Consider the following 19,007-nt stretch of genomic DNA (forward strand, 5'->3'; position numbering starts at 1 on the left):
CTCGAGTTACCTAGTGGCTATGCCCCAGTGTCCCCAACACTGTGATCCCACTCTGCACAGTTAACTCTGGATCTCATCTTGCAAACAGAGGTCAGAGGTCTCCAGGACTGTGAAGGCTGTCCCCATCATGCACCTGGCAATGTAACCCCACAGCCAACTCATAAGAGGAGGATTTCTGCCCTTCCTGGGGCTGGGGGCAGGTGGAGAGGCACTGGGCCCTCCTGGTCCTTCTGCTGTCTGGACAAAGAGGATAATGTCCAGGTTCCAGTGATCTGGTCCAGCAGCAGTGAAAGCCCCTGCTGGGCTACTGCCACACTAGTGTCAAGGTCTGGTTCTGGAATGCCCTAGCTGAGGTGCTTTCCTGCCTGGTGCACCAGGGGCAGCTGCTGCCAGCTAGTTTCTAGCTTCAAGTGGGCCAGCTTTGCCCCCAGGAGAAATTATTCCTTGGATTCCTAAGTGGGTCCTGTCCCTTCCCGCTGGTGTCCCCAGAAGAAAGGGGACTGGCTGTGTAACAGGTTGAAAGTTAAACATGCATAAATCTTTGCAGAATTGAGGCCTAACTTACCTTTCTGAACTGTGAATGTTGTATCTCCTAGTCCCTAGTAAGTATGCACAGTAGAAACTCACTAGTTCACACTAATGCCTGGAAATTAATTTACAGAATAGTGACTGCTGCCAACTGGCCAGTAATCTCTGTCAGAACTAGCAAAAGTACTGACTGACAATGGGTGTCAATAACAGATGCACCTGAAGTGGGACTGAAATATCCACAACTTTAGTTAGGTATAATCCACATGTATATCTACACTAGAATGTTTAGTTGTGTTTTAACATGCTAATTAACCTGTTAACTGACAAAGACAGTAAATTCTAGAGTAGATAGGACACAGTTACTTACTGCATGTTTGGTCTGTATTGTTGTGTTATTGTTTCCTTGCACTCCCCTATCGGTGTGCCTGTAGGCTTCTGTCATCTTGTCTTATACTTAGATTGTAAATTCTTTGGGGCAGGGATTTTTTTGTTTGTTGCATGTTTGTACCATGTCTAGTACAATGAGGGTCATGGTCCATAGTTAGGGCTTCTGTAGTCTACTACAAAATAACAATAACTGGAATGTGCCATCTTGTTAGTTAACCTCTTAAAACATGATGGAAAATTCAGCTTTAGATGGAGCTTAAGTTTAGCGCCCTTTCAAAACCTATGAGTGAATCAGTGCAGCTGAACACAGCTTGGCCTTGGCTAAGCTTGCAGGTAAACACCAGGTTTAGCTGGCCCCTTGTTGACAGCCCTTGTCATGGATTTTTCCAACTGTAGACAGAGCCTAATTGAACAGACAGGACAGAGAAGCAGAGAAAACCATGGCAGTTTGCTTTAGAATAACTGTTTGAAGCTGCCCTGGCTTTGGAAATGTTAGAACAAGTCCAAAAGGGAATGGATTAATGGCCAAGAGGCAGTCAAAGGGGTGCCTCTGCTACCTCGGCCAGCGCCTTTACTTCTAAAGCTACATGCACGCATACGGTTAATTGCACAAGCAGAGAGACAGAGAGTGAGGGGAGGGATTTCAGCTTGTCATGATGACTTCAAACAAACCCCACCCTGCAGCCCTCCCCGCCCCCTTTCTCCTTGTCACACACCGGCTCCTTGTGGTCATTGGTGGGGAAGTGCCTGATGCCTCTTTAAATCGCCTCTGCTGGCTCCTTGTTTCAGGAAGTGTCATAGGCAAGCAGCCCCAGCTCTTCGGCTATGGGAGGCGGAAGTGCCTCCTAGGTAAATTGGAGCAAATTGCAATCGATCTGCAGCCGGGTTGCAGAAAGAAGCGGGGTTAACCCCGGTATTTCCAGCGGGTGGATGAGAAGGACTCGGAAACTTTCCAGGGAGCTTTGGCATTGCAAAGGGAATAGCCCTCCCCCGCCAGCAGCACCGCCAACGGCAGGATCGGGATCATTATTATTTTCTTAAAACGTTCTCGTCTCCTAAACCAAAAAGCATCCGGCCCCCTTCTCCCCGCAAGTCCCTTGCCGCCCCCACCACCTGCCGAGGCGCTCGTGTGTTGTGTGCGGTGGGGCGGGGAGGGGGCAGTCCTGCAGCCTGAGCTCGGAGGCAGACTGAGATGAAATCATTTGCGGTGGCCCTAGCATGGCATCTCTCAAGAGTTTCGGCCGGGCTGGGCAGAGACAAGAGGAGGCGAACGGAGAGCAGGACCGATCGCTCCAGCAGATGCTGCGGGCGATAGTGGAGGAAAGGAACCGCGTTAACATCCGCCAGGAGATCAGCGGGCTGGGTGAGTCCCCAGGGTGGGGCCCCGGGCGGCGGGGGGGGGGGGGGGGGGTTGGCTGCTGCCTGCTCGTATCTTCGCCTGCAGAGCGAGCCGGGGGAGGGGGAGCCCCGGTCCGCAGAGCCAGCCGCGCGGGAGGGAATAAAGTTAGCCCTTTGCCTGGCGCCTCCTGCGGCCAGCCCGCCCCGGAGCGAGCCCCGGCTGCGGGGCGGGCGGACACGCGAGGCTCGGGGAATGCAAGGGGCTGTTTGGGCCCCCCGCTCCCCGCCCCGGGCTGGGTCTCTCCCGAAGAGATCACATGGCCCGTCCGGCATGCGAAGCTCTCCCCTAACCGTAATAGCCAGGACTCCGGGGCAGGTTAGAAAGGACAGAGCTCGCTTCTGTTCCTCTAGCATCGGGATATTTGTCGGTCCCGGTTAGCAGTGGGTCTGTTGGTCGGTGGAGCATTCCCTAGAGGTACAAAGAGGCTGATTTGGCGGGGAGTGTTTCTGGTAGCTTACTACTGTGGCCCAATATTGAGAAATTCCTTGTGATACAATAAGGTAACAGGTTTGAATTACTGTATGTTGTGTAGTATGTGATTTCCATAGGCTTAGTATACCACACAAACTCCCCTAGCTCCAGTCCCCTCCTTTTTTTTTTTTTTTTTTTTCCTATCACTGGGTGGTGGTTAATGGAAACCGAAAGTACCCATTTCTTCTGATAATAGGGATCTGCTTTTGTATATGCATTGGTTAAGTGATGAAATAATCACATCCTGTAGAAACAATCCACTGCCGTCTGTAAGAGAGAAACAGCATTTATCTTCTTATCTCTTGGAAGAATGGAAGCTTTAAGATGAGCAAAGCTAGCTGTGTGCCATTGCTTTCCAGACTGCAGTGGGAGCAGGAGCTTTTCTCTCTCTCTCTCATAAAAAGCCTGTAGACTACATCAAAGTCTGTTGGTTTGTAATATACTGCTAGCCATAATTGCTATTGGGAACCTGTTGTGTGCTCTAGGGCTATCGTACTGTTCCAGAAATGGACCTAATTTTAGCCTAAGTAGGCAAAGAACTAAAGAGATCAGTTCACTCTATTGTCTGAAACGCCCTTGGAGGAAAATGGTCAGAAGGCACAATATGGATAAACTCATTTTTTTAAAGTAAAATAAATATTTTTTTCCCCTGGATCTTGGAACACATACCAGATATACACTTCCCCCTCCCCCAGTTCTTGAGATCACATGGCTGTCAAATGATTGATGCCTTTTATGTAGCTTTTTTTCCCTTATGAATCAGACACCTCCCTTTTCGGAGTAAGTGATTTCATGCTGCTTGCCAGGGTCTAGTAAGAGCACAATGACTTTTTTTTTTTTTTTTAAATCAAAAGATTTTCTTCCCTATTTTTAGCTACTTAGTATTGACTAAGCAGTAAATATTGAAAAGAGCTCATGTTAATTGAGAGGAAATAAATATTGATTAATCCAGTAACTGGGGAAATGGGCGTGCTGTGAAATAAGAGTCCAGGGTTGAAATCTGAGTAACCTACAGACCTGAATGCAGTGAAATTCTTCCTTAACCTAAGTCTCTCATATTATGAAGTCATTTAAATCTGTGTAGGTTAATGGATAGAAGCTATGACCATACAGTATTATGAGTACTAAAACTAAAAGAAAAAACAGCTGTTATTCAACAGATGTTCCTGATATGAAAAACTATTTCACCCTTATTTTAAACATAGCTTGAAATGGTATTTGTACCTTGGCCCCAATCCTTTTATGAGCTCCATGTGGTTGGACCCATGTACAAGTACATAGCTCACTGCAGGATCAGTGCTCTAGATTGTAGATCTCTGAAACATTCACAGCCTTCTTTTATTTCCAGGTGGCCTAGATGTGTGGTTGACCTTCCTCAGCACACATACAAGGCCCCAGCACTCTCCATTTTTAAGTCCTTCTTAAATACTTACTTCTATTGTGCTACTTATAGTGAATCTCCTTGACTTGCATAGAAAATCCCTTTTGTGTTCTTCTTCCCTGACCTTTGTATTACCTGTGCATGCATCTGCCCCTATGCTGTGATCTCCGTGGGGCAGGGATCATCCCTTATTGTATGTGCTTCATACATAGTGGGTGCAGCCACAAATAAATAGAATAATAATCATTGCTACATGTTTGTACAGCAGCTAACATAATGGGTCTCCAATCCCTGACTGTAGCCTCCAGGTGCTACTGTAAGAGAAATAATGGACAATTACTGATCAGCATTTGGTGGTTTGCAGTTTTTATTTGGCCTATTTATTTATTAGTAGTAGTATAAAGTTAGAGATACTGCAAATTAACTTTGGGCCTGATAGTTAAGTTTGTTGAAAATGGGGACTTATAGTAATAAAAATGTTGACTTTTTTTTTTTTAAAGTTGTAGCCAAAATGTTGTTTTTTAGTTGGTGGGAGGGAGATTGAGATTCATACTATTACAGAGCAAATGTTTCAACACTATGATTCCACAGCACTGTCTTGAGAGAAGTCCCATTGCGTGAGCTTGGGCTGATTCTATGAATAGCACTTGTTGGGAATTTTTTAGCTAAATGTTTTATAATCAGAAAATGCTGTCAGCCTCCTCTGTCCCCATGGCCGGGGGCTCACAGTGGGAGCCCCTCCTTCCAGGCTCTGGCTATCAGCTCTGGGTGGCTGCTTCCTGCCAGCCTGGGGAGTGGGAGAGGGGACCCCACTGCACCCTGGGGAGGGTGAAGAACCCTAAGAGAAGCAGAGGTGAGTTTGGAAGGGCTGAACTATGGCCAGGGGGCTGAAGTGAGGAGGTGGGGGCTGATAGGGTGGGGGGCTCTATTGCTGGTGGGTTCTGAGCAGATGGGGTGAGTGCTGGGAGGGTGAACTGAGGGCAGCAGGGAGTTGTTGGGGTGGTGATGATGGAGGGACTGAATTGAGGAAGGGTTGTGTGGGGACAGAACTGATGGCGGGCTGGGAGACAGGATTAGTTGTTGGGCAGGAGATGGGTAGATGTGGGGGTGAAAGCTCCTGTAGCAGAGGCCAAAATTGCCTTATACAGTACATGTTGGACAGTAGGCAACACTGATTGTCACATGCACACATCCTGGGGATGGGCAGGGGGGGCATCAGAAATCAGGAGACTGACCTAAAAAACACAATATAATTTTTTTTTAATGTCATGATTTTTTTGTGTCAGTCTCCTGATTTTTGGGGGGGTGTCCATCTGATGATTTTTGATCTCTTGAAATTGGCAATGCTGTATTGGGAACGGATGGAATTATATAGTGCTGGGAAAAGTGAGAACTCTGAATTTAAGGTGGAGAAGCCAAGGAGATGTGATTTTAAAGATAGTCTTGAAGCTGTGTTTTGGAAGGAGGTTAGATGGGAGAGGAAAGGACAGCAAGGAACAAGCCTCAATTTTTGAGAGAACGAATAGAGCATGGATATTTAGAACAAGAGGCACTCGGCTGTCACTCTGATAGGTGCTGTATAAGATCCTAGACAGATGAGAATTAGTGCCTTGGCATGAAGGCTGGAGATGGAGTGACTCTTAGACAGTGTGCAGAGCCAGGGCCGGATTTACACCTTATGTGCCCCAGGCACAGCATCTTCAACACCCCCCTGCCTACAGCTGACCTTTGTGTTTTCTGTAAAACATGAAACAAAAAGAAATATAAACACAGGCTCTCCAGGAAGGCATGAGACCCTCTGCTACATACAGCGCTCTTAGCCCAAACTGGGGTGCAGCCCACCCACCCCTGGCAAAGCTGGGGGGGGGACTGTACTTCTCCCCAGGGTGAACAGTCCCCAGGTGTCTTCCATCCTTCCCGCAGCCTGGCGCAGCAGCCGTGCTCTGGCTCTGTCCATGCAAGTGAATGGGGTGCCGGCCATGTCCTACCTCTTCCTTCCCAGCACGGGGTGGAGGCAGCAGGGCGGCCGAGATTGGGAAGAGTCTGGGACGCTCCCAGCACCTTGAGCAGCCGCCCACCTGGCCATGGCTCACAGCGCCCCCAGGCAGGCTGACTCGGATGCTCACCCCACCCCAGCCCCACATGCTGGGTGGCCACCAACCCATGCCAGGAGCCCAGCCATCCGCAGGGGAGCTGTATGTATTAACTTTTTAACTTTGCCCCTAGAACACTGGCACCCCAAGGCACGCGCCTACTGTGTCTAATTGGAAATCTGGCCCTCTGTGAAGCCAGAGCCTAATTCTGCTCCCACCATTGCTAATGCAGGATCCAGCCTTTCATGCAGGTTCCCTTCCAGCATAACGTAGCACGACCCACCCTTTACTGCATCTTATAATCCTTCCTGTAAGAGTGCTATAAAAAACCTCCTGGGCTCTCAGGAAGGTGATTATATCTGGCTGCTGCCTTATGGAGAACAGTAATCCAGGGTACAACTCCAGGACCAAGCTCCTTGGAGGTAAATAACCTTTTTATGGCAGTTCATTTAAAATTCCATTTAGTTTGTTTATTAGAGCCCCATTCATGCTGTTGTAGTTATGGGCCTGTCACGCTTTCCATTGCAAACCAATATTTTCAGGGAGTTTATAACTCGGTCATAAAAATTAGCTTCAGGTTGGAACTTGACAGACATGGTCTTTTGTTGTTGTTTTTATCTATCTCTTGAGCAGTTGGGTTTTGTGGTTTCTTTTCTTTTTCTTTTTTCTTTAAAAAAAAAAAAAAAAAGTGCCCAAAACAGTAATAGAGGCTCCTGGAGTTTTTTTTAGGATGCTGTCCTGCACTATTAGAACTCAACGACAAGGCTGTCAAAAAAATAAATGTAAACTAAATTAAATTTTACAGGTGATGAGCATGTATTTGAACCTGTCATTTTACTGTCCTCAAAAATTTGGCCAATCCCTTTTCCCACAGGGGGTGAATGAATATACATGTATATACAAATCCCCAGTAAAAGCCGCTGAACCAAAGGGATGGTAAAGAACAAGGGCCAAGAAGACTTAAAAAATGGATGCCTAAAATTAGGCTACTACATTTATAGTGAGGCACTAAATAAGTAAGTGGTGCAGTTTTCAAAAATGCTGAGCATCCAGTTGCTCATGCTTGGCTTCAGTGGAAGCTGTTCGGTGCTCAGTCATTTTGAAAATGAGGGTCTTATTTAGGAGCAGAACTATGAATCTAGGAGTTTAACTTTTTAAGACACCCTTTTTTAATATATATATATATATATATATATATCTATCTTGCCCAGTGTCTCTCATGCACACTCCTCTGTGGGAGTCTTTCAGTGGTTTTTGGCACCTAGATATCATGGTGAAAGACCCTTTAGTATAAATCTCATAGATGATCAGGTAATCACAGAATCGGAAGGGACCTCAGGAGATCATCTAGTCCAACCCCCTGCTCAAAGCAGGACCAATCCCCATTTTTTGCCCCAGATCAACTTAACAAGCCCCCTCAAGGATTGAACTCACAACCCTGGGTTAGCAGGCTAATGCTCAAACCACTGAGCTATCCCCTCCCCCTGGGTGCTGGCCACTACTTTGTAATTAAGGATGAATTCCATTTTGCTAAAGCAGGGATTCAATCTCTTTGTAATGGATTAAAAATACAATATAGACTCATAGACTTTAAGGCCAGAAGGGACCATCTTGATTATGTAGTCAGACCTCCTTCACCTTGCAGATCAAGGCACCTGACCCAGCCATTCCTGTAAGACCCATAACCTCTGGCTAAGTTACTGAAGTTCTCTGTGACTTGTTGATAAATTCACAAATCAAGGTTGTCACAACCTGTTTGAACCATTTATTTTAGTTCAGACTAGCAGGTGACCTGTGCCCCATGCTGCAGAGGAAGGCAACTGCCTTCTTTCCCCCTCCTCCCCCCCACCCCAGGGTCTCTGACAATCTGACCTGGGGGAGAATACCTTCCTGACCCCAAATAGGGCAATCAGTTAAACCTTGAGCATGTGGGAAAAACCCACCAACAAGACATCTGGGAAAGAATTTGCTGTAGTAACTCAGAGCCCTTCTCATCTATTGTCCCACTGGAGATACTTGCTACTAGCAGTCACAAATGGGCCACATGCCATTGTAGGCAATCTCATCATATCATCCTCTTCACTGAATTTGGAGCCCCACACTCTGAATGCAGAATGAATTTTCTCAGAATTTACAAGGCAGTCTGTTAACTCATAAAACAATTAACATCAATTAAAAATTGAGTCCTTTAAGAAATTCAGCACATGTGTCAACCTTTCCTTTGTTGTGAATGATGAAGCAGTAGTAAGGTCAGAAGGGATCACTGTGATCATCTAGTCTGACCTTCTGTATAGCACAGGCCACAGAATGTCACTGAAGTAATTCCTATTTGAACTAGAACACCTCTTGTAGCAAAACATCCAATCTGAATTTAAATTGGTCTGTAATGGAGAATCTATCACAACCTATGGTAAATGTTTACTGTGGTTAATTCCCCTCACTTTTCTAGCTTCAGCTGCAGTGGAATAAATATAGACAGGTGAAACTTTTCACATAGGTACATTAATTGAAGTCTTGCACGTAGGCTATATTGAAGAAATTGGGTTGTAATAAAGCAAAGTTATTAATGACTGTTGTTCCAGTTATGATTCTGTAAGTCATACAGAATCTTTACCCAGACTTTACCCAGGAGGGCCACATAAACCTAAGCACAGCCTTGGGTAGGCCAAACAGATTCTACATATTTTAATAAGATTTAAAGTCACCTGTACTGATTTATAGTTCAGCTGGTTACATATGTATTTAGATAGGTTGTTCCTATGTACAGTATTGTCTGTTTATTTTAGTTTACACAAATGTGTAATGTAAACATGACAACAAAACGCTAATGAATTGGCAGTTAGTATATTGTGCTGAAGCAGGCTGCGGGCCTTATGAAATGCTCGGGTGGGCCATTGGTTGGGCATCCCTGGTATAAGTGACAGGGAAAGTCAGGTCACCAGCTCAGAAAACTCTTAAGTACAGTCATTGTGATATCAAAGGGAAAATCAAGGGGGAGGATCTCTATGAATCCATTTAAAATCCTCTGGTGCCCCATTGGGAAATGACCCTGCTTTCCTGCAGTGGGCGCCTGGAGGGAGCAAAATGTAGACCTGGGTAAAATTTTTCTGCCAAAACTTTCTTCACTGAAAAACACAAATGAGGTTCGACTGAAACATTTTGAGAAGTTGTGTGGGTTTTGTGAATTGTTTCAGTTAAATTTTTTTGCAGAAATGTCACAGTTAACCATTCTGACATTTCCAAAATGGAACATTTTGATTTTTTCAGGCTAGATTCACAAGGGGGCTTAGCACCATTTGGAAAATGATGGCAATGGTGGTGATGCATCCCCCCCCCCTCCGCTTCATGTGAGGAGCCCCAGGTTTGAATCTTGCCTCTGGAGCAGGGCCTTGAACACAGATCTCCTGGGTCTCCCACATTGCAGGTGAGCCCCTAACCACTGGGCCACTGTGTATAAGGGGGCACTGCTGCCATCACCACCTCAGTTTTGTGAATCTAGCCCTTCATTTCCTTTGCTTTTATTTTAAAAAGCTAAAAAGCACCCCACATCAGAATGAAACATTCAACCTGAAACATATTTTTCTAACTTTTCAATTTCCCAAAAATTCAGAAAGATGTTGGTTTCAGGTTGACCTGAAACAAGTAGAAAGAAAAAAAATATTTTCAGAATTGCTAGCAAACTGAAAAATCAGTTATTCACATACTTCTAGTGAAGTGTAGCAAGCTTCATTCTTGTAGGAAGCTGCAATTTGCTTAGGTTTTAGCTGAACTATAACGTGATTCCACAGAACAGTTTGGTCCCATCTACCCAGGAAAGACAATGCTATAACACACAGTCAGGGCGCTATCCCGGATATGGTAGACTTTACTCTGTAGAGATGTCAAGTTGATACTGGGCAGACTAAAACAAGTGAAATTAATCTAGTTTCATTGCCTAAAGTTAGTGAAATACAAATGCATCCATGGTGAAAAATAAATTTTAAATTCTTAATCAAAGGTCTGAATAACAGAAGTAAGGAAATTTTAAGGGAGCCCTTTTTAAGAACATGGTTTTAAAATTCTGGTTTTGTAGGTTTAAGTGAGTGTCTCTTGGCCTGTTGTTGTAATGTTATGCAGGAGTTGAATGTCTGAAAAGTATAATACTCTCTCCCTCCCTTTCAAAAATCAATTGGAGATGAAGTGAAGGTAATGGAATCTGAATTGCTTGAGGGGTTTACATAAATCTGGGGAAACAAACTCAAGGAGGTTTTTAAAAATATATATCTTTCAGGTGAATGTGTCACTTTGCAAAAAGACAGAAATATGTTACTGCTGCTTAACCTCCATTTTAGTAATACAAAGAAATTGTCCCCTTTAATGGGGACATGCCTGCAGTGCACGGATAGAATGAGGAGACAGCTATTGGTGCTTGTAGCTGTACTCCACTTGATACATATCCCAGAAATACTGTTTGCACTCCTATCTTCCTAGCTATGGCTAATTGTGTCTGTCACAGAACACGATGTGATGAGTAGTTTTGTTTCTCAGCATTCATACAAAAACACTGCAGAAAGCTTTCTAATATAATAAAGTGGCCCAAATTCAGAGAGGAGTTGGAGAGGGTGTGACAACATCGTTGTCCAGTGCCCTCAGCAGGTAGGTTAATCAGGTTGGACTTTGTAGTCTTTCACCCTTTACTTAGTGATATAAGCACTATATACTGGATTGGGAATGGCACTGGTTTTGGTGCTGTATAGTAGCCTCAACCTCAGGCACTCTTCCTTCTGGAACTGTTCATTGAACATGATGGCTTATGTCCTCTTGTGCCTTTAGCTGATTCTCCAATAATCCTTGGAGTAGGTATAGATCAGTCCAGACTTTCTTGTACTTTAGTGTTTTGGCATCATCGGAGCCTTGTCCTGGAAATCTAGAAGGGATTAACATGGGACCTGCTCACGAACAATGGCAGATTGACAGCTCTGGAGACAGATTTTCATTTTGTCCAAAGAACATGCATAACATGGGCCAGAGTAGAATCCTACATTGCTTACGTGCATCAGCCTTGATTTGGAAGGACTGTCTCCAATAGTGAGAGGGTGGTTCATTTTCCATGTCCACTCAAAATGGTGCCTCTCTGCTGACCCTACCAGAAACAAGTGCAATCCATGGTGGTGGTTTTTGTGATGTAAACACATGAACTAGGAGCTGGACTCAGACCACTGACTTATGTCACGATAACCAAATAAGTTTCAGATAATAGTGTCTTTATTCTCACTTACTACTGACCTGAGTTGGATTCAAACACATCACTTTTAAGTCAGACTCTGCATAATATTAATCACCATAGATCTTCTGTGTGCCAGGCTTCTTAACATCAACTGATTTTCAAAGTTTGACACATCCCTACCTATTGCAACCTCCTTTTCATCTACCCCAAAGAACAGATGTGGTGACAGCTCTTCTAGAGGCATAGATTCCAAGGCCAGAGGGCACCTTTGTGATCATCTTGTCTGACCTCCCATATAACACAGGCCAGAGAACTTCTCCAAAACAATTCCTCGAATGGATCCTTTAGAAAAACATCCAATTTTGATTTAAAAATTGTCTGACGGATAATCCACCACAAATGTTGGTAAATTGTTCCAATAGTTAATTATGCTCACTATTAAAGTGTATACTTCATTTCCAGCCTGAATTTGTCTAGCTTCCACTTCTAGCCACTGGATTGTGTTACAGTTACACCTGTCTCTGGTAGGCTGAAGAGCCTATTATTAAATAATTGTTCCCCATATAGGTACTTAGAGACTGTAATCAAGTCGCCCCTTAACATTCTCTTTGTTACGCTAAATAGAGCGAGCTCCTTGAGGCTATCACTGTAAGGCATGTTTTCTAATCCTTTAATCATTCTTGTTGCTCTTCTCTGAACCCTCTCCAGTTTATCTACATCCTTTTTGAATTGTGGATGCAGTATTCCAGCAGCAGTTGCACTAGTGCCAAATACAGAAAAAATAAACTCTTTTCTTGTACTTGAGATTCCCTTGTTTATGCATCCAAGGATCATTTTGGCCCTTTTAGCCATGGTGTCGCACTGGGAACTCATGTTCAGCTGATTATCTGCCATGACCTCCAAATCTTTTTCCAGATTCACTGCTTTCCAGGATAGAGACTCCTTCCTCCCACCCCCACCAACTGTCCTATAAGTATTTGTTCTGAAGTGCCCTCAGAATTCTTACGATCAGTAGTGAGTTGGTGTTTTTCCCTCCTGTTCAAATGGATATGGAGGATAATTGTTTGTGGAAGTAACATCATTCTTTTCAATGAACAGATCCAGTCAAGTGCATCTTAAAGGGCTTTGGGGAATTGTTTTTATTTTCCATAAAATTCTCCGTTCTCTGTTCCATAATGAAGGGTGTGCAGTGTAATTAAGTAATCTGTTTAGAGACTATAGGTTTATTGTCTCAGAAGGGTCACTCATGGTTAGCTATTGCCTGAGTGAATTTCTTCTGACCAAGGTGAGTCTTATGAAATAGCAAACTCATCACAATGCAACTTATAGCTAAAGCTCTGTGTAAACGAGGAGAGTCCTATATAATCAGAGTCCAGCTTTACATTTGCCATAGGACTGTTTCAGGGGTTGTTTTTGTGAGAAAATTCATTCTAATTAATGATGGCCTGTATGGAGTGACCCTTTCTCTTAGAACAAGAGTGCCCAAACATTGTGCCACCAGAGCACCACATTGAAATACCAGAGGGCCACATCTTATTTGCATACAATGGAACTGACTACAGGCATCTTTAATACAGAGACCACAGGTCCCATTTACAGTGCTCTTTCTTGGTCTGACTGGCTGGGGTCCATACTGAAATTTATAGTTTTCACATGGGCTGCACTTCTGTATTAAAGATGTGGGCAAATTATTTTAGATCTCCATGGGATGCACTTCGGATGCCTCTGAAATGTCCCAGGATCTGAATTGTTGCTATTTAGCTTTTTTACTTGTTATTGGAAGGCAAATGCTGGGTTGATTTCAGATGTTGACAATCAGGGTTCTGAATTTGTTGAATTTTAGAAATCCTAAATAAGAACATAAAAAGCATATTTTTGTCCCTTTGACAAAAGGTGTAACTCCTTTTGGGGAATTATTCTTTCATTAGCACTACATACTTTGCTTTAATTTAAAGAAAACTAGTCGGAGTACTGTAATATGCCCTGAAATTATGATGGAATAGTCCATATTTAGTGTTCCTTGTCCATTGAAGTGTTAGTGGGAGATTGTGTCATAACTACCCTAACGGACTTGATGAGTGTCACAGGCACTAGACCAGTGTAGGAGGTGGTGGCTGGGACACCACATCAGGAATAATAAACCTCCCCCCCCCCTCACCCCACCCAATAAAAACCAAGCAAACTAGGGTGAAGTGAATTTTTTGATCCTTGTTGACCTATCTGTTTTTTTTAGTTTTAGTTATTATTTGTTTCTTTTTAAAAGCAGCACTTGTAGATCATCCATATAGATGGACCCAGTCTGAGAATATGGATCTGTTTGGGGTTGTCCAGATCTTTGGTATTGATTTAGGCCAACCTTGTGCATGAGATTTAACAGGAGATGGAACAAAAGTCCTTCTGATCGGGTTTGTTCCAAATGGTGCTGGGGGAATTAGGCACAACACTGATGCTGAGCAGACCTGTATCTCTGTCAGGACACTGTATATGCACCCCCTGTATATGAGGCAACTACCTTCGCTGTGAGGTTGGACTGGGACACCATTTCAATTTAATAAGATGATTACTGGCAAAACTTGGAAGAGCTTTCATGCAAAAGTGCAGAAGAGGTTCTGTCTGAGTGAGGTACAGTCTATAAATCTGGGGCCCATAGTGGGATTGGTGTTTTTTCCCTCTGTTAGTTTGTCATTATGTCTGTGTTCTTTTGCCAGTGCTTGGTTGATATGCGCTGGTAGCAGTGCAGAGGGAGTAGGGAGGAATATATTGGTGAGAGTCCTGTGAAGACAGTTATACCTACAGAGAGGAAAGTTGGTCTAGTGGTTACAGCACTAGCCTAGAACTTGGGAGACCTGCATTCAAGTCCTTGTTCTATTACAGATTTCCTGTGTGAACTTGGGCAAGCCCTTAGCCTTTCTCTGACCCCTGCCCTACTTCACAGGGTTGTTGTGAGGATAAATACAGTAAGGATTGTGAGGTGCTCGGATACTCTGGTAATGGAGGTCATGCGAGTACCTGAGATAGATAAGATGGGCAGAAGGGGAGGAATGACCACAAGCAGCAGACCAGTGGCAACTAGAGGAACATAAAATACTTCAGCACACCAATCAATATTTGAATTCACCTCTCAACACAAGGTGCCCCTATAAGTCCAACTTCTATTTTATTTTTGCTGAAGGGTTGGGAAGATGGGAGTGGCAAGGAGAGAGCGAGGGCAATTTACAAAGTGCCATCCTTCAGGATGTATCAGCTTGGTGCCTACTGTACTCTCCATGATCATGCGATGTGCCCCAGATTGAGTGCTATGCCTAGAGTTCATAGTACTGGTCGTGTGATATTCAGTGACTGGTCACAAAGGCTTTGGAAATAACAGATCTATATTTCAGTGCTTCGTTAATCACTGAACTAAATGGAAGCATTGAGTTCTGCATTCTTACTTTAAATTCTAGAGATAAAGTCGAAAGGTAGTAAAGTGAAGGTAATTACAGAGGGGATTTAAAGAGGCACTTTTTGTAGTTTGTCATACTACACAAAAAAAGAAAAGGAGTACTTGTGGCACCTTAGAGACTAACCAATTTATTTGAGCATAAGCTTTCGTGAGCTACAGTATGCATCCGATGAAGTGAGCTGTAGCTCACGAAAGCTTATGCTCAAATTGCTTAGCCTCTAAGGTGCCACAAGTACTCCTTTTCTTTTTGCAAATACAGACTAACATGGCTGTTACTCTGAAACCTACACAAAAAAACCCACCCTAGAGTATTTCCCCTGTGCTGTTGCTGAAAATTTGTCTGAATAAGATCATCCTTCTTCAACCAACATGATCCAGTTTGAGCCCACAATCATCGTTGCAGAAAGGCAGTGGCTTCTTCGGAGTTAAAGTTGCTCCCAGGTTCCATTTGCTAAATCCCATATTGTTAGGCCCCTTATAACTTTACCTTGTGTAGCTGGTGGTAAGGTATATTCAGGTTCCATAGGTAAAATATAAGTATTCATTCATGCTGTAATGCAAAGGACTGCAGGCCTCAAGCCTGTAAGACAGACAGGTTGGCCAAAATAATCAAGGGCTAAGGCCTGAATTTTAGTTGACCCAAATAACTAACTGATGAGTGACCTTAAAGTCACAAGATAAAGTGTTGCAAGTAACAGATTTCTTATTTCACCATTTAGCAAACTACAGAATCACAATTATTAATATTTTGGGAGATTGCTAAGAAATGGGTGTCAGCAAAACCTGCAGATGTCCAACTGCAATGATGCTATAGCAAGTGATTAATCAATATGCTAACGAGCATGATGCACATAGTTATTTAGCCAACAGAAACTAGGAACCTCAACATGAGTGGGGTGTGGCAGTTCAGATAAGGAAAAGGGGCTGAACTCATCGTGAATATGCATAATACAGATTGGTTGTTAGCGTAATCCACTATAAAACTGGTTACCTGCCTATGTGCTGGGGGATAGACTAAGACACACGATACTGATGATGATTTCCTGTTGATCATCTCACCTATTTCAGGGTTCCCCCACACAGGCTATGTGAGTAACGCTGTTATTGGACATTCTGTAGTATCTCTGTCTTTTGTTATCTTGCAGTGTTTATTGACTTATTTTGCTGGATAATCAATTTCCTAATAAAAGAACAAGTAATAAGAGTAGGCTGGTTCTTTTGTGTGTCACAGATCTCATTCTGATGACAACCATGAGACTGTAGCTGATCTGCAGACTGAACCCTCTCAGACCACTGCATGCTAAACTGTGCTAATAAGAATTAAGATCTAAACATGTAACATTTGTTTAGCCTGGAAATTGTCAAACTTACTTTGAAAGGAAAAGAGAGCATTTCTGCAAAACTCTATGAAAATTCTTCAAAGATTTTCTAAATGTACCCTGTACTTCTAAATGTACCCTGATTTGAAATTACTTTTGTCTTACTGTAGCACAATAATGACTTGTTACTTACCCCTTCAGGCTTCCCAAATAGTTAAGTCGTTTTGAAAAGTCATTCAGCAGCAGGTGGAAGAAAACAAGTTGTAATTAAGTAAGTTATTTACTTTGTGCTCAAAACTCTTCACAACAATCTTCTTTCCATTTATATCAATGGGAGGTTTTTTTCACCATTGACTTGAGTGACAGCAGGACTGGATGCCAGGGTCAAAATTTTCAAAAGTGACTAGTGATTTGGGGTGTCAGTTTTTGGGGTGCTGAAGTTGGGGCACCTGGGCCTGATTTTTCTGAGGTGATCAGCTTCCATTGACTTCTGCTGGAATTGTAAGTGTTCTGAAGAATCAGGCTACTTTCTACAATTCCAGCTGAAACCAGTAGGAGCTGTGGGAGCTGAGGTATCTCAGTCCAAATCAGTGGCCACTCTTGAAAATTTGGTTTTGTGTGTATACGTGAATGCTGCATTTCAGAAAGAAATTGTTGCCGTGTATTAGTTTTGTACGACAGTAGTGCCTAGATGCCTCAGCCAAGATCTGTGCCTCATTGTGTAAGGCACTGTACACACACGAACAGGATAGCCTCTTGTTCAAAGAGCTTATGCTGTAAATAGACAAGATAGACAAAGGGTGGGAAGGGAAACAAAGGCACAGAGAGGAGATGTGATTTGTCCAAGTTCACACACAAGCTCACTGGCAGAGAAGGGAGGAGAACTCAGGTCTTCTGTATCCCAGTCCAGCACCCCAGCCCCTGGATCACAGTGCCTCTGTTCACTCAGCTACCTCTTGAGATGTACAGAGTTTTTGCTAAATTTGTCTAAGTCCTTTTCAAATGCAAGTCAAATCGCATTTTAAGCGTAGTGGAGCTAATTCAAACTGAAAACAGAGAGTGTATTTAAGCAGCTAACAAACAGTAATGGCTGCTTCATAATAGGGGCTCTTAAAATGCCAGCAGAGTGTAGTCATGGTTTTAGATCCAAGAAGTTCTCCCCAGAATTTGCAGATTTAGAATGGGAAAGGAATCATCACTTGAGGGCAGGCAGTGTTCTCTCTCTTCTGAGTGGTGTTGGTGTGGCATAGATGTTCGGTCGATTACTTTTTTTTAAAACCATAAGGATCACTTCCACTAACCAGTTACTGGGGATCTTTCTTTCTTTCTTTTTCTTTCTTTCTTTCTTTCTTTTTCTTTCTTTCTTTCTTTCCCCCTCCCTCCCTGTGTGGTGTTTAAGCTTTAGAGGTACCGTCTCTTCTCTGTGTGCTTAGACTGACAGCAGCACAAAAGTTGCACCAGTGCTGTCAAGGGGATTGTTCAATGCTGTAAATATCCATAACTGTGCAATCTGCAGTGCTGTGTGCACTGACCAATCTTACATCAATTCTTTCTCCTGTGATGGGTTCCCAGAAAGGTTAGGAACTGCTTGAGGAAATATCATTCTTGTGTATCTGAGGCTTGTTGAAGCAGGGAACCTGTTATAAAAGGCACGGTAATTTTGCAATCGAGAGGAAGTCTGCAATGGCATTTTCTTGTGTCATACAAACATCTAGACTTGTGTGGGCTAAATCTTCAAGACTCAATTTGTTAGACATTACATCAAGCACCATGTTCTTGTAAGTCAGGATTTTCAGAAAGTAACCCAACCTGAGACACTTTAAAAGGGGCCTGATTTTTACAAAGAAATGAGCATCCTTCGAACAAGTCTTCTTAATTGTGTGTCATGTGGGACACCCAAAAATTGAGGGACCCAAAGTTAAGTAACATTAGAAAATCTGGGCCATAATGTGTTATGTTGGATCAAAATGACGATCTCTAGCTTCCACATTAGAACAGTCTCATTGTGTTAGAAGACGGAGGAAATGAGGCTTCAGATATGATTGTCGTGTGCTCACTCAGATAGCTACTGGCACTGTTTCTACTTAAAACAAAGTAAAGAGCTGAGTTTGGATCATTTGTCATTTTAACTGGGTGGGCAATTCTGGGTGCCTTAGATATTTCTGCTTATGTGGAAAATGCTGCTGTGATTGTGTCACCTCTTTTCAGTGGCAGGATATTTACCAGCATATAGCAAAGAAAATATACATCCAAAACATAAATGATGTGAAACATTCTGGATCTTTCCTCTAAGAGTATAGTTCTTCTTCTGAAATACTGTTTACTCAACCTCCAGTTCCCTAAAGTCAGTGGTAAGCTGGAGCCGGTTCGCACGAACTGGTGGTTAAATTTTGAAGCAGTTTTAGAACCGGTTGTTAAAAATTGTTACGGCTCCCTGAGCTCCTGGCCGGGGAGGCTCCCTCAGCCCCTCCCCGGCCTTCCCCCCTCTCGCAGAGCCTCAGCATAGGATGCCACGCTGCTGGCGCCAGTGCTCTGGACCGCTGCTAGGGAGTTCTGCAGCTCGTGCCGCTTTGAGTGGCATGGTAAGAGAGTGGGGCCGCCGGGGGCAGGAAGTGGGTGGGAGTTAGATAGGGGGCAGGGACAGGCTGTTTTGGGAGGCACAGCCTTCCCTACCCGGCCCCCAATACAATTTTGCAACCCCAGTGTGGCCCTCGGGCTAAAAAGTTGGCCAACCCCTGGTCTAGTTTATTATTTTCTTAACAGGGGTCTTATTTGCCT

General features: G+C 43.6%; 1 protein-coding gene across 4 annotated transcripts in view; it reads left to right on the plus strand.

The window, feature by feature from the left end:
• Positions 1-1,637: 1,637 nt before the first annotated feature.
• KIAA0930 (KIAA0930 ortholog) overlaps positions 1,638-19,007 on the plus strand; it is a 140,713-nt gene continuing 123,343 nt past the window's right edge. Inside the window, exon 1 of one of the 4 annotated variants that reach the window (XM_073316079.1) lies at positions 1,638-2,281. In XM_073316079.1, the coding sequence (XP_073172180.1) occupies positions 2,137-2,281 (145 nt within the window). In that variant the 5' untranslated portion in view covers positions 1,638-2,136. The remainder of the gene's footprint in view (positions 2,282-19,007) is intronic. The other 3 variants (XM_073316071.1, XM_073316111.1, XM_073316100.1) reach the window with 3 other exon arrangements.

Source organism: Lepidochelys kempii, chromosome 1 (genome assembly GCF_965140265.1).
Source record: "Lepidochelys kempii isolate rLepKem1 chromosome 1, rLepKem1.hap2, whole genome shotgun sequence".
NCBI classification, from domain to species: domain Eukaryota; kingdom Metazoa; phylum Chordata; order Testudines; family Cheloniidae; genus Lepidochelys; species Lepidochelys kempii.